The following is a 16563-nucleotide window of genomic DNA, read 5'->3' as shown; positions in this document are numbered from 1 at the left end:
CTCTGGAACGACAGCCGGCCCAGAACTCATTCGGAGCCCTGACATACCGACATTCTCACCTGCACACACCACCCCCACCCCCACCGGCTCCCCCACCCCCTAAGCACTCACATTCGCCCTCGCAGCCTCTCCCCACACAGATCGCGGCGCCGCAGAACACCCAGCAGCCTCCTCAGCCAGAGGAGCACGCCTTACCATTTAACAGGATTCGGGCGGCCTAAGCTCCAGAAACCCCCTCCCACACAGGCCACGTCCCAGGCACCGCCGGAGGCTGGACCCCTCGCCCGCCGGGAGGGATGCGCTACCTTTGGACTGGCAGTCCGCACAGAACTTGTTATCCTCCTCCAGCAGCAGGTTGGCCAGGACCGCCTGGTACCGATCCACGTCCTTCACCGACTTGCCCGTCATGGCCAGGGTGCCGGCGGGGGCAGAGGGCGACGCGCCCTCCCCGCCCCCAGAAACCCCTGCCTCAGTCGCGAGGTGAGGACTCCCGGTCCCCCACCCAGGGGCACCTTCTGAGCGGGGGAAAGCCCTCCCCACACCCCCGGGCCAGGCCCGGCGCCCCTTCTCTCGTCAGGCGCGCCCGCCCCCCACTCTGCAGCCCCTCAGTACGGCGCCCCCTGGCGGGCTCAGGGAAAGGCCCGAGTCCAGAGGAGGCTGCCGGACTAGAGACCTTCAGCTCTGGCAAACGGGGCGCGCAGAGACGACCCCCTCGCCGGCCTGTCTGCGGGCCGTGTGTCCCGCGCCTCGGTTTCCCTGGCAGCTGCCGCCTGCTCGGCCACCACCTCGGCCGCCTACTTCCGGCAGCTCTTCCTCTCCACCTCCACCCAGCCCAGCCCGCGCATGCGCCCCGCCCCTACCGCGTCGCACAGGGCTCTTTCCTCGGCTCCGCCTCTCAGGGACCAATCCGGGCAGAAGTGAGGGGCGGAGCTTGGGGGTGGGTGGAGGGAGGGGTGGGCACGCCTCTTTCATGTCCTTGGAAAAGAATGAATGGAGCCTGGCAGAAAGCGAGTGTAGGGAGTGGAAGAAAGTGAAGGAAAACAGCAATTAACATTTGCTGAGTTCTTACTATGTGCCAGGCTCTGTGTTAAGCGCTTTATATGAATTATCCCAATATAATCCTCAAAACGTCTCTATGAGTTAAATATTTATCATTCTTATGTAACCTGAGGGTTGTGGCTACTCCAAAGTCATCCAGCTTATTCTTTTCTTCAATAGCCAAATGGAGGACCCAACCTCCTAATCCAGGATAAGGGGGAACAGCACATCCTCCCCAAGTTTTCAGAGGATTCTGGTCGCCTCTCACTGCTCCCACTGAATTCTGGGTTCCTCTGTTCATTACATTTCCTGCCATCTTTGGACATTGCTTACCTGGTGCCTGGATACTTGCTTTCATCTCTTAAGTCCTCCCCAAACAGTGCAGTTTTGTGCAGCAGACTTTCACTGAAGGTTATTTGGAGGGATGTGGTGGAGAGGAAGGGTGATTACAGCAAAACACACAATAGAGAACTACTTAAAATGACTAGTAAACATCAGTGTCCAGGGACACCTGGGTGGTTCAGTTAGTTAAGCGTCTGCCTTCAGCTTAGGTCATGATCCCAGGGTCCTGGGATCGAGTCCTGCATCAGGCTCCTTGGCTCAGTGGGGAGCCTGCTTCCCCTCTGCCTGCAGCTCCCCTTGCCTGTATTCTCTCTCTCTCTCTCCCAAATAAATAAATAAATCTTTAAAAAAAAACAAAAATAAAAAAATAAACATCAGCCCTCACTACTCAGAACTCCTCCACAAAAGTTCTTTTCTTGGGGTGCCTGGGTGGCTCAGTTGGTTAGGCAGCTGACTCTTGATTTCAGCTCAGGTCATGATCTCAGTGTCCTGGGATAAGCCCCACATGGGGCTCCGTGCTCAGTAGGGATTCTGCTTGAGGTTTCTCTCTCTGCCCCTCCCCTCACTCACCCTCTCTCACTCTCTTTCTAAAATAAACAAATAAATCTTAAAAAAAAAAAAAAGTCCTTTTCTTTAGGGATTCACCTGCTCCCTGGCAAATGTTTTCATTCATTCATTTACTCAGCAAATTGTTACTGAGAAACTTCTAAGTATCAGGCACTGGACTAGGGGAAAGGGACCAACAGGATTCAATTAATGGTTTTAAAAGAGCACTCTGGCTGCCATGGGAAGAATGGATCAAGGAAACTGATTAAAAACAGATGCTCACAGTTCTCTTGAGTGAAACCCTCCCCTCCATCTTTTTACTTTCTCCCAAGCCCAAGCTTCCCTCAAAACTTCCATCTCATCAGAGGAAAACCAACATTTTCTATTACTTTATTAATCAAAATTGTTTAATACTCCATCTAAACCTCTTCCTTTCTAGCCATGCCTAGGAGACTTGATTTTCGTAAATGCGTAAGTTCATTAAGGTATTTTTCCTAAACAAAATCTCAGTTATTTCTCTAGAAGGAATTTTGCATTTCTCCTGAGCGAATTTTCTCAACCTGCAACCAGTTTGTAATCAACTTTCTTACTTTGACTTATTTAACGTTTCTGACTTTAACACGTGTTTTATAAATGAGCAAACTGAGACTTGGAATAATGAATTCCCTCATCTAGCGAGTAGTAGAGCTGGGATTTTTAACACAGATGTCTGTAATTCCAGAGCCTTAGTACTGTCAGTTTTTGCTTATGTTATTTTTATAATCCTCAGAAAAACCCACTAAGATAGGTATTACCGTAATCATGTTTCAAGAAATGATGAAACAGAGGCTCAAGCTGATGGAATGGAGGCTCAAGATTACCCAGTTAATTGTAGTAAATGTGCCTTAGTTCAATCCTCCTCATCTCCATCCCTTCACTATGCAAATAGCCTTCCTGCCTTAGTCTAACCCCAGTTCAATTTGATTTTTCACCCCACTCTCTGGAGAGCGCTTTCTCAATAGCAAATCTGATTGAATCACATCCTCCTGCTTAAAACTCCTTTAGTGACTCTCGATCATCTCTGACCATGCATCTCAAATTTTCCCATCTAGTGAGAGACTGCATAGTCTGTTTACAGCACCAGAATGACTGGGTTTAAATCTTCAGCTTCATCTTTACTGTCTGTGTGACTTTGATCAAGTTACTTAACCTCTCTGTACCTCAGTTATTTCATCTATAAAATGGGGATGATGATGATATTAATAGTACCTATTTCATAGAATTATTATGAGGCTTAACTGAGTTAATGACTGTAATATATTTAGAACAGCTCTTGCCACAAAGTGAGTGATAGACTATTAATTCTCTTCGGTAAATATTGCTGACTTTCTGCCTTCTGGCCACATGGTAGGATTTTATTTCCTGGCTCTCTCATGGTTGGATGTGGCCAATGAGTTTGAGCAGAAAGGACACATGTCACTTCACACCCAAATCATTTATTTGCTGCTTTGAGACTCCTCTGATTCTCTTTCCCTCTGGCATGGCAACCATCAGCATTCAAAATGGTGGTTGTCTTAGCTCAGAATGCCATAACTGTAGACTGGGTGGCTTATAAACAACAGAATATATTTCTCACAATTCTGGAGACTGAGAAGTCTGAGATCAACATACCAACAGATTTCATGCCTGGTGAAATCCCCACTTCCTAGTTCATAAGCTGTCAATTTCCACAGCCTGACACTCTTGGAAAAGCCTTGATTTTCCATTGCTGATGGAGCCCACTAAGAGAAAGCTGGTATCTATGTCAACAGCACTACTTCTTGGTATTCATAGCACCAGGACTCCCCGGGATTCCAGGCAATCCCTTGCCAAGAAGGAAAGAATGACCTCTCCCCAACTCTGTGTCACACATTGTCATTTGGGCCCCAAACTACTTGTGTGCAGTATCACAGTCTTTGTTAAAGACAGCTTGGCTGGCTTTTGAACCTCTCCCTCTAATCTAGGGGATCAGGCCCATCACCAGGGACCCGAGGAGCCTAATGGGAACAGACTTCATGCCATACCAACCTGCTTCTTTGAAACAGTTTGTGCCCCTTACTCCTACTAAATATCTCCCCCTTCCCTCCTCACCCCTGGTTCTACAATATAAGCGCCCATTACCATCAGCCAGCACAGATTCTGGGAGAGGGAGGAGGCAGAGTTGTCTGTAGTAGTGTCTGAATCCCAGCCTAACTCAGCACCATTGCAATCTCGATGTATTGTCCCCAGGGGCATAATAATGACCAGACATCACACATGAGCAGTTGCATTCCAACTATGTACTGATGCAGGAAAGTGGGCACCTATAGCCATATTTCTTGCATTTTCAGGGCCTACAAGGGACTGAGCAAGTATATACCTGGCCTGGGCCTACTCTGGGGACCCTGTTGTATGAGAGAAACTCACCCCTCACCACATAGCAGAACACTGGGGAAAAGACAAGATCTTAAGTTTCCAGGAAGGAAAAAACAAGTCATATGAAAAGGATCAGGAGGGACACCTGGGTGGCTCAATCGGTTAAGCGACTGCCTTCCACTCAGGTCATGATCCCAGGGTCCTGGGATCAAGCCCCACATTGGACTCCCTGCTCAGCGGAGCCTGTTTCTCCCTCTGCCTGCCGCTTCCCCTGCTTGTGCTCGCTCTCTCTCTGATAAATAGATAAATAAATAAATAAATAAATAAATAAATAAATAAATAATAAAATCTTAAAAAAAAAAAGAAAAGAAAAGAAAAGGATCAGGAATCAGAGTGGCACAGAGTTCTCAACAGCAACTCTGGGAGCTGGGAGACAATGGAACATTGCCTTTAAAATTCTGAGGAAAAAGAGTCACCAACCCAGAATCCCATACCAGCCAAAGCATTCCTCTAGAGGCAGTATTGAACAGAGACACTTATAGATACACTAGATTTCAAACTTTCACCTCCTGTGCTGGCTGTGCCCCCTTGCCCCTCCACATCCATTCCACTCTTCACCCTACTCTGTGCCCCCAAAGGCCAACTCTGTGTGAGACATCCACTCGACTCCAGGGCAGGCTGGCTTCTGATTGGCTTCAGCCAATAGGAGGCATGACTGGGAAATCAGAGGGCAGAGGTGGAGAGAGGTTGAGCTCTTTTCTCTGCTCCCTCCCTGCTGGCAGAACCATCACATCCCTAAATGACAGCTAGAGTCTTGTGAGCATGGCCCTCTCTTACAGCTGAGGTTCTTCTGGAAATACCCTCTCCTCTTGCCCTTTCAGGCTTTGGGGATAACAGCTTTTGGCTGTTGCTAGCCCCAACATACATCATGTCCCTTGTTGGTGTTTCCAACCCTGCCCACACTCTTTTAAATGGTCCTTTCTTTAGGGGTGCCTGGGTGGCTCAGTCAGTTAAGCATCTGACTCTTGATTTCAGCTCAGGTCTTGGTCTCAGAGTCGTGAATTCAAGGCTTACATTGGGCTCTGTGCTGGGCATGGAGACTACTTAAACAAACAAATGAACAAACAAGCAAACAAAACCCTGGGGCGCCTAGGTGGCTCAGTTGTTAAGCATCTGCCTTAGGCTCAGGTCATGATCCGAGGGTCCGAGGATCCAGCCCTGCATCGGGCTCCCTGCTCAGCTCCCTCTGCCTCTGCCTCTCCCCCTGCGTTTGCTCTCTCACTCTCTCTGTCAAATAAATAAATAAAATCTTTAAAAAAAAAAAAGTCCTTTCTGTAAACTCTCTTCAATTGCCTCTTTTGCATTGGCCATATGATTCCTTTTGGAACTCTAACCAGGTCACCTCCCCTGCATATCTTGTCAAAAATGACAGAGTAAACCAAGAAAAAGGAAAACACCAAATCCAGAAAACACAGCACTTAGTACAGAAAAAGACCCAGTGTGCTGGTGAAGGGGGATTCCAGGGTGATGGTTATGCAGAATACCTACTCCTGATTGGAGCCATGGGACAGAAACTTTAGAACAGACAGCATCAAGAAAAATGAAATGTATAGATGAGCTGATGTGTTGGAACTAAAAGGAAGTTCTCTTCTGTCAGAGGATACATGGATGGATTAATCAGAGATTCGTAGAAAATGAAGTGAATAAAAAATGGGGTGATTATTGACTCCAAGGGGAAAAAAGTCTAACCAGAAAAGAGATGTAATCAAAGTTTATCTGTCAATACTATTTAGTCATAATATTACAGACCTCAAGCATTAATTTAACAAAATGTGGGAGAGGAAGTTTATGGCACAGAAAGGGGGTAGAATATATAAAAAGAAATCTGAATTCTTATCTTCCATAGCAGGAAGTGAATAAACAAAGATGAAAAGGTATATAATGGTAGTATAAGCATGTCATTTAGGTAAATTTGTAAATTCCAGAAGAAATTTACAAAAGTTGAGAATGGTTGCCTTGGAGGAGTAGGCATCAGGGTTGGTAAGGATGGGGCAGGGCATTATCATGTGTCATTATACGCCTTGTATAACTACTTGACTTTTTAACTATGTACGAGTTTTACTTTGATTAAAAAAATTTTAATTAACCTAATATTTTTAAAACCCCACAATCTTTTTTTTTTTTTTAAGATTTTATTTATTTATTTGACAGAGAGAGAGATAGCGAGAGCAGGAACACAAGCAGGGGGAGTGGGAGAGGGAGAAGCAGGCTTCCCGCCGAGCAGGGAGTCCAATATGGGACTCGATCCCAGGACCCTGGGATCATGACCTGAGCCGAAGGCAGACGCTTAACGACTGAGCCACCCAGGCGCCCTAAAACCCCACAATCTTACCGTTATGAATGCTCATTGATGCTAAGAGATGTTTCAAACTATTTCCTTTTGAGGCAGTTTTTACTCCATGCTAAGTTAGCCTTGGATGAGCATTCCTCTGGATTTTTCTCTCCTTTTGCCCGTTCCACAGTGCCCAGCTCTCTGTAAGTCCAGAATGCTTTTGAAGATACATCATAAGAAACCCAACTAACCATAGCTTAAATAAACAGTGGCTTTTTGACAGAACAAGAAATCCAGAGGCAGGGCAGTTACTTACATTTATTCAGCTTCCTGACAAGGCCATCAGCATCCAGACTCTATCATCCTGTTTTGCCATCATCAGCTTGTGGAATTTTCATCCTCATGTTCAGTGGATCTCATAGTGTGTTTCCAGCACAACAGCAGCAGCATCACCTGGAAATTTGTCAGAAATGCTCATTCCCAGTCCTACTCCAGACCTAGAAACCAGTAACTCTGGGGGTGAGGCATAGCAGTCTATACTTTAAGAAGCCCTCTGGATGGTACTGATGCACACTCAGGTTTGAGACCACTGTTCATGCAAATCGCCTCATGGTCACAAAATAGTTGCCACAGTTCCAAACATCACAACATCTTTGAAGGCAGGAGGAAGGGAAAAGGAATGTCTCCAAATCTGGTTGTTCCTTTTATCAGGAAAGCAAAACTTTTCCTAGAAACTCCCAACAGACTTTCCCTTAGGACTCCTGGGCCAAAACTAGATTTCATGGCTCAACACCTAACTACAAAGGCAGCCAGGGAAGCATGGATCTAGCTTTCCAGCCCCTTCAGTGGGAGGCAGCAGGAGAGAAAGGGCTGGGAATTGCTGTGGCCAGCCAGAAGACAACGTCTGCCACAGGGCCTATGGTTGTCAGGGCCACAGATAACAGCATTCCTGAACCCCACCTGGGAGAACAGCAGAAGATCTTAACACTCATCTGCAAAAGTAGGCTTAGAACTTCCAAATTCTTCCAGTGGGAGAATCTAAGACATAGAAATCTCATTCTTACTGATGTTATCTGCCTCTCATGGAATAGTTCATTATGTCAAAAGAATCCCTTTCCATCAGAAATGAGCAGGGGAAAGAACAGGAGGCAAGAGAGGACCAAAAAAAAAAAAAAAAAAAAAAAAAAAACCTGTCCAGCCACATTGGCTTAAAGAAAAACTTCTTATATTTTAACATAGAGATTTGACGTTGTGACCACTTTGATACCATTGACAAAGCAGCCCATCAAAATACCCTGTTTGGATGCACATCACACAAAAAAAGAAGTGCTTAACTCTGCCTTAATAGAGTTAATCACAGTTTCCAGGCAATCAGGGAGAACATGCCAGGCAGGGAGATTAGCATGCATGAAAATGCAGAAGTGAGAAAGGAGAATTGCAAATTGTTAGGGAGGATGTATGTGGCGAGCATCAGGAGAAGCTGGAGAAGAAGCAGAGGTCAGATCACAAAGGGCCTTGTGTGCTGGGCTGAGGTTGGACTCCACAGTTTTCCTAATATCATTAAAGCTCAGAGAGTGTCTTTATCTGGGTCCACAGATGGACTTTGGGACTTTGTCAACACTCTGCAATTATATGACAAGTTTCATGGCTGTGTGGGTATGTGTACTTCTCTGAGGAGTGGGTGCTAGATTTGCAAAGACATATGTAACCCAGACTAATTTAGGAATTACTTCTTTAAGGAGTCAAGGAATTAGTCATTTTTTTTTATCACCAGAATAAATTCAGACTCTAGATTCTAGATCCGGGTTAACTAGAAAAGGACAGAGCTCAGACTAGAACCAGGATTCCATTTTCCCATCCAGAGCCCTTTCCTTTGCAATTTTTGCAATGGACAATCTCCAAGAAGTGCCAAGAGAAGGACAGGTTCTCCTCCAGTATGTGAGAAATGCTAAATGCTAGCCAGGTCACAGAGTTCCTTTTCTCTCCAAAAACCTCTCAGTCCTGTCTCTGTCACCATTCCCATACAATGAGAAAGGAAGGGATGGGACATCTGTGAAGAGAGATCTACTGGCTTCCCATCACAGCTGGGACACTCCAGAATGGCACCCCAGGAAGGCACCAGAAAATGGAACAGGAGTGGATTTTTCCAAGGGAAGTGGGATCAGTGCAACGGAATTTGTCCATGCTTTACCCCTGTGATTCCTGGCAAAGAGTAGGATCACTGGGTCTGCTCCCAACCTTGAGTCTTCTGAAGTCTCATCTCTGGAGGCTTGCGATCATTATTTGTAATGAGTGGGCAAGCACAGTGGGTGGGGCAGAATATTATCACTTATTTTTCTTAACTCAAAAAGAAATTACTTTACAAAAATCACGGTGAACAACAGAAGTTTAAAAACATTTGTTTTAGAAGAGGACACAGAAATGTCCTTCACATGACTAAACCTGTTCACCAATGATGTTATTTTGGTTCTTTTGGATTAATTCCTGAGTTTTATGTTCTTAGCCCTTTAGGTACCACACTTTGGAAATATTCATCCAAGTAGACTCAACAGACCTCAACAGTTAGTGCCCTTGATTAGGTAGGAACAACCCCCGACCCAGCGAGTCAGGGCCCTACTTACCCAAACATATGACAGAACTAGTGCCTGAACAGGAAGTGGCCCAGATTTGCAAACTACCACACAAATTCTGTTTTGCACCGTCTTCCTCTTTTTTGTCTCTTACCAGAAAGACATGTCAGCCCACTTTCCTCTATTCCCAAAGTCCCCACTGATTCCTGGATCTCTTCTGGTCATGCTCTTATGGTGTCATGGGGTAGGGATCTCAGGTTTGTTCATTGCCCTTTGTACCCTTTGCTAATCTCCAACATGGTGTGATGCGTCAGATCTGAGTCCTGCGTATCTGGTGCTAATGCACCCTGAGGCACAGCTGGTTCTGTCTGGGTACGCTGCTGATCCCTGCTGAACGTCATGGCCGGGGAAACCAGTGATTTCTCTGCTGGCTCACCTGGCCTGGTCTCTGGTACTAATGATGTGCAGCTATTGAATTCCTCCTGTGGTGCATTCAGTACATTCAGAGCACCTAGCTGGGCTACCATTCCATGGCTTTTTGAGACTGGGATCCCATGGCCACATACCTGCTCCTCCTCACTAGAGGGAGATTCACCCCCACAGCCTCTCAGAGGGCTGGAGAGTCCACCCCATCAACCTCAACCCTGTGGAATGGTTGAAGACAACACTTCTCTTCTTTCTGACTTACCAGCCCTCTGCCATTTCCAACAGCTGTCTATGAGCTACCATGTTGGAAAATGTGCACCTGTAAGTGACCTGAGAAAGGATGGGGGAACGGTGCTTGGACTGCAGAGAAAATATCATGAGGATTAGAAATCATAAAGAGCCCCCTCCATTTATTCGATGTGTGACCTTAGACAAGCAAGTTACTTAACCTCTATGTGCCTCAGTGTCCTCATCCTTAACATGGGATTAGAAGAGTAGTTACAAAAATTTGAAATAATGTATGAGATGGATCTGGGATATTGTAAGTATTTAACAAGTGATGTCTATCTTTATTATTAACTAAGAACAGCAGAGCTATTTTGCCCTCCATTTTATCACTGAAGTCATAAAAGCTTATGCATTAAACAACACAGCAGCAACATCAACAACAAAAAGCAGAAATAGTGATCTCAGAAAAATTCACAGAAATGTATTTGTGAGAGAATTTAATAAATTAAAAGTCCCAGTAGAAAAGCAGGGTAGGTGATATGAGCAGGCACTTTGATTAAAGAAAAAAAATGATCAATAAACATGAAAAAATTTGCTCTCACTAGAAACAAATATGAATTAATGAAATAATAAAATCAGTTTCATCTGTCATGTTGGCAGAGGTTTTAAAATTATGATACCCTCATCTGGGCTGGGAGATAGAAAACCAGTAATCTTATATATCGCTGGAGGGAGGGATATGTGACTTATTTACCCAAATCTGGGGAACAATTCAGGAATATATATTAGATGTCTTAGAATAGTGCATATCCATGATGATAACAGTTTTAGGAATTTATCCTAAAGCAGTAATTATAGCTGAATGCAAGGATATTCTTTAAGCACTATTTATAATACTGAAAAATTGGAAACACACCAAAATCAATTTTTAAAAGGTGACTATCTAGAGGTTACCACCACAGAGTTTCCTAAGGATAAAAACTATAGTAGAATTCACATGTACAAAAGAATTAAATCTATATGTTAAAAAATCAAAAAGTGTATTTAAAAGCAAGCAACAAACTGGAAAAATATGTACCACAAAATTGGCAAATTAAGATCCTACCACTACAAATTAAAAAGCCCTCATAGAAAAATAGACAAAGAGTTAGTTCTCTGAAGGCAATTCACAGAAAAGGTATAAATGGTTAATAAACGTAAGAAAAATATTTAGCCTTATTAAAAGAAAGGCACCAAGTCAGCAAAAGAAGTTTAATTATAATACCCAGTGCTGTTAAGGATATAGGGAACTATATACTTTCACTTATTGGAAGTTTAAATTGCTTTAAAAATTTTTTCTGGAAAATCACCAGCAGTATATTAAACAGCTTTAAAAAAAAAATCAGACCCTGTGTTCCAATGCTAGCACTCTACAAAGGAAACGATCCCAAAAATCCATAAAGAATTACGTATTGTAACTCTCCTCACAGCATCATTCACAGTTTTGCAAATGTAGAAGCTAGTTAAGTAATGTATTTCTGTAGGGGTGGAGGGGGAGGGCAGGGAGACCAGTTGCATTGGTCTCATCTAGTGCCTCATGCATATTCTGGTGGACACCACAGATAGATATAAAAATGATTTGAGGGACGCCTGTGTGGCTCAGTCGGTTAAGCGTCTGCCTTCGGCTCAGGTCATGATCCCAGCGTCCTGGGATCGAGCCCCGCATGGGGCTCCCTGCTCAAGGGGAAGCCGGCTTCTCCCTCTCCCACTCCCCCTGATTGTGCACACGTGCTCTCTCTCTCAAATAAATGAATAAAATCTTTTAAAAAATGATCTTAAAAGTATGACATATAGTAAAAATACCAGGTGTGAAGACTATTTTTCTTTTTTTTAATTTTTTTAGAAGATTTTATTTATTTATTTGACAGAGAGAGACACAGCAAGAGAGGGAACACAAGCAAGGGGGAGCAGCAGAGGCAGAGGGAGAAGCAGGCTCCCAAGGAGCAGGGAGCCCATTGTCGTGGGGCTCGATCCCAGGACTCCGCGATCATGACCTGGGCAGAAGGCAGCCACTTAAAGACTGAGCCACCCAAGTGCCCCTGAAGACTATTTTTCTAATTTGATATATAAGAGGAGGGAAAAACTCTAACTTCACACTTTTCCTCTCCCCCTGCCTTCCAGCCAGCTGCAATTTCAGTTCTTCTAAGAGTCAGGATTCTCCTCCCCTCTGGGCCTCCATTTGCTGTTCCCCCTGCCCGGAAGACCACACCTTACTCCACACCCCTCATCCTCACCTCATCTCTCCTCTTCCTTTGGCCAGCTCCCACTCAGATCTAGACCCCAAATCATAAGCCTAAACCCTGGAAACATAAAGATTGGTTGTATTAAAAAAAAAAAAAGTCAAACTCCTCTCAAGAATACTGTGTGTAACTGATGGGTGGGGATGGAGGGTTTGAGACTCCAAGGTTTTGCTCAAGTAACTACTGAAGGTGATGTAAACAACTTCTTTTTTAAAAACAAAGATTTTAGGGCGCCTGGGTGGCTCAGTTGGTTAAGCGACTGCCTTCGGCTCAGGTCATGATCCTGGAGTCCCGGGATCGAGTCCCGCATCGGGCTCCCTGCTCAATGGAGAGCCTGCTTCTGCCTCTCTCTCTGCCTGCCTCTCTGCCTACTTGTGCTTTCTCTCTGTGTGTCAAATAAATAAATAAAATCTTTAAAAAAAAAACAAACAAAAAAACCCAAAGATTTTATTTATTTATTTGAGAGAGAGAGCAAGCAAGCATGAGCAGGGGGAGTGGTAGAGGGAGAAGAGAAGCAGACTCCCCACTGAGCAGAGAGCCTGATGCGGGGCTCAATCCCAGGACCCGGGTATCATGATCTAACCTGAAAGCAGACGCCCAGTCAACTGAGCCACCCAGGCTGAAAGCAGACACTTCACCAACTGAGCCATCCAGGCACCCCGCAACCAACTTCTAAAGAGGATGGGTGGGGGGCGCCTGGGTGTCTCAATCGGTTAAGCATCTGCCTTTGGCTCAGGTCATGATCCCAGGGTCCTGGGGTCGAGCCCCGCATCAGCCTTCCTGCTCAGAGGGGAGCCTGCTTCACCCTCTCCCACTCCCCCTGCTTGTGCTCTCTCTCTCTCTCTCAAATAAATAAATAAAATCTTAAAAAAAAAAATAAAGAGGAAGGGTGAGTCTAGTCAATAGCAGAACTTTTGTTTTGCAAGTTTGGGGCCAGAGCTGAATTGCTTAAGATATAATGAGAAAGAAAGAGAATACTTGCCCCAATAGGCCTTCTTCTCCAACCTTTCTTTTTATAGTATTCATCCTCTCTGCTAAATAAATTTCTGAATAAATTTAGAATAAATATTTAAAGACTCTTGGCTTAAGTGGTGCCAAATTAATATCCTGCCCCAGACACTCAAGGAAATATCCAGTGTGTTTCTGCTTATCCGCACAGTGCAGCCAAAACATCACTTTCATTGTTGCAGGCTCAGTACTGAGCACTCTAAAAAAAGCTTACAGAATGAGTAAGTAATGGGATGCAGTAGAATGGAGACATGACTGGTTCTTTCAGAGAGATGTAATAGGAAACTAGGAACCTAAAAAAGAAGACCATGACATAAGCCCATTTTGTAAACTGGGGTGTTCCGTTCTCAGCCAGCTGCTTCCTGCCGTAGGGGGGCCAGCATGACCCGGTGGAAATAGCTCAGAACTGAGATTCAAGAAAGCTGATTTCTTTCTTTTCTTTTTAAGATTTTATTTATTTATTTGACAGAGAGAGACACCACGAGAGAGGGAACACAAGCAGGGGGAGTGAGAGAGGGAGAAGCAAGCTTCCCAAGGAGCAGGGAGCCCGATGCGGGGCTCGATCCCAGGACCCTGGAATCATGACCTGAGCTGAAGGCAGATGCCTAATGACTGAGCCACCCAGGTGCCCCAAGAAAGCTGATTTCTTTCTTTTTTTGAAATTTTAATGCCAGCATTAACATACACAGTGATTCAATAATTACATACATTAGTGCTCATCGTGATAAATGTCCTCTTCGTCCCCTTCACCTATTTCACCCATGCCCCTAACCCCGTCCCCTCTGGTAACCATCGGTTTGCTCTCTATAGTTAAGAGTCTTGTTTTTTGGTTTGTCCCTTTTTTTCTTTGTTCGTGTGTTTTGTTTCTTAAATTCCACATGTGAGTGAAATCATATGGTATTTGTCTTTCTCTGACTTATTTCACTTTACATTATACCCTCTAGATTCATTCATGTCATTGCAAATGGCAAGATTTCATTCTTTTTTGTGGCTGAGTAATATTCCTGTGTGTGTGTGTGTGTGTGTGTGCGCACATATACATACCACATCTTTATCTTTTCATCTACCGATGGACACTTGGGTTACCTCGATATGTTGGCTATTGTAAATAATGCTGCAGTAAACATAGGGGTGCTTATCTCTTTTCAAATTAGTGTCTTCATATTCTTTTTTTTAAAGATTTTTTTATTTTATTTATTTATTTGGGAGAGAGAGAGGGCACAAGAAGTAGGGTCAGAGAGTGAAGCAGACTCCCTGCTGAGCAGGGGGCCCGATGCAGGACTCAAACCCAGGACTCCGGGATTATGACCTGAGCCAAAGGCAGTCGCTTAACCAACTGAGCCCCCAGGCGCCCCAGTGTTTTCATATTCTTTGAGTAAACAGCCAGTAGTAGAATTATCGGATCAAATGGTCTATTGTTAATTTTTTGAGGAATCTCCATACTGTTTTCCACAGTGTCTGCACCTCTTTGCATTCCCACCAAAGGGTTCCTTTTTCTCCACATCCTCACCAACACTTATTGTTTCTCATGTTATTGATTTTAACCATTCTGACAGGTGTGAGGTGATATCTCACTGTAGTTTTGATTTGCATTCCCCTGATGATGAGTGATGTTGAGCATCCTTTCATGTGTCTGTTGGCCCTTTGTATGTCTTCTCTGGAAAAATATCTGTTCATGTCTTCTGCCCATTTTTAATTGGATTATTTGGGTTTTTTGGTGTTGAGTTGTATAAGTTTTTCATATATCTTGGATACTAACCCTTTACCTGATATGTCATTTGCAAATACCTTTTCCCATTTAGTAAGCTGTCTTTTAGTTTTGTTCCTTGTTTCCTTCACTGTGCAGAAGCTTTTTATTTTGGTGTGGTTCCAATAGTTTATTTTTGCTTTTGCTTCCCTTGCCTCAGGAGACATATCTAGAAAAATGTTGCTACAGCCAATGTCAGAGAAATTACTGCCTGTGCTCTCTTCTAGGATTTTTATAGTTTCAGGTTTCACATTTAGGTCTTCAATCCATGTTGAGTTTATTTTTGTGTATGGTGTAAGAAAGTGATCCAGGTTCATTCTTTGGCAGGTAGCTAGCCAGTTTCCCCAACACCATTTAAAGAGACTTTCTTTTTCCCATTGCATATTCTTGCCTCCTTTGTCATAGATTAATTGACCATATAATCATGGGCTAATTTATTGTATCTTCCATTCTATTGATCTATATGCCTATTTTTGTGCCAGTACCATACTGTTTTGATTTCTACAGCTTTGTAGTATATCTTGTAATCTAGGATTGTGATACCTCAAGTTTTGTTCTTTTTCAAGGTTGCTTTGGCTATTTGGAGTCTTTTGTGTCATACAAATTTTAGGATTATTTGTCCTGGTCCTGTAAAAATTGCTATTGGTATTTTGATAGGGATTGCACTAAATGTATAGATTGCTGGGGCCCTCGGTGGCTCAGTCTGTTAGGCGGCTGACTCTTGATTTTGGCTCAGGTTATGACGTGGTTGTGAGATCGAGCTGAGCCCCATGTCAAGGTCCACACTCAGCGTGGAGTCTGCTTGTCCCTCTCCCTCTGCTCCTCCCCCACTCATGCTTTCTCAATCTCTAAAATAAATAAATAAATAAATAAATTTTTAAAAATATGTGTGGATTACTTTGGGTAGTATAGACATTTTTTTTAAAGATTTTTTTTATTTATTTGACAGAGACAGCACAAGCAGAGGGAGAGAGAGGGAGAAGCAGGCTCCCTGCTGAGCAAGGAGTCCGATGCGGGACTCGATCCCAGGACCCTGGGATCATGACCCTGGCCGAAGGCAGCCGCTTAACTGACTGAGCCACCCAGGCGTCCCAGTATAGACATTTTAACAATATTTGTTCTCCCAATCCATGATCATGGAATGTCTTTCCAATTCTGTGTATCGTCTTCAATTTCTTTCATTGGTGCTTTATAGTTTTCAGAGTATAAGTCTTTTACCTCTTTGGTTAAGTTTATTAAGAAAGCTGAGAGGGGACATTTTTAAGAGGTTGGAATCTGGATGCTATTTACTATTTTGGGTTTTTTTTCCAAACAACAATAAAAATTAAAGCAAATAAGCGTCAACCTTTCAGGTCTCTTTCCATCAATAGAAAGGAAACTCCTCCTTGACTAATCTGGATTGTGACAGCAGCAGGTCAAAGTGTTGCCTCCTGAGCTGGGAATGAGCTAAAACCAGCACAGGCATTAGTGGTCTGGCCCGCTGCTCAGCCTTCTCGCTTCTGCCACTCCCATTCACGGCTCAGATGGCTTCCCCTAGTGTGATGATTGCCTTCAACACCTTTGCCAAAATCCTTGAGCAAGTCTTGCAATGACAGCTCACAAAACAGGTGTGAGCTGGAAGGAATCATGCCCATTAACTTCTCAAAGCAAACACACACGAAGAATTTCATAGTG

At 44.1% G+C, this 16563-nt stretch overlaps 1 protein-coding gene across 2 annotated transcripts in view; it reads right to left on the bottom strand.

The window, feature by feature from the left end:
* Positions 1-772, bottom strand: part of SMAP2 (small ArfGAP2) — a 48723-nt gene extending 47951 nt beyond the window's left edge. The window contains exon 1 of one of the 2 annotated variants that reach the window (XM_021683760.2): positions 306-532. In XM_021683760.2, the coding sequence (XP_021539435.1) occupies positions 306-408 (103 nt within the window). In that variant the 5' untranslated portion in view covers positions 409-532. Of the gene's footprint in view, positions 1-305 lie in introns of both variants that reach the window. The other variant, XR_006539891.1, reaches the window with a different exon arrangement.
* Between the last annotated feature and the right edge of the window lie 15791 nt (positions 773-16563).

The sequence above is a fragment of the Neomonachus schauinslandi genome, chromosome 4 (genome assembly GCF_002201575.2).
Source record: "Neomonachus schauinslandi chromosome 4, ASM220157v2, whole genome shotgun sequence".
Taxonomy (NCBI): domain Eukaryota; kingdom Metazoa; phylum Chordata; class Mammalia; order Carnivora; family Phocidae; genus Neomonachus; species Neomonachus schauinslandi.
The sequence above is the reverse complement of the archived record's forward strand: the minus strand, read 5'-3'. Positions and strand labels throughout refer to the sequence as shown.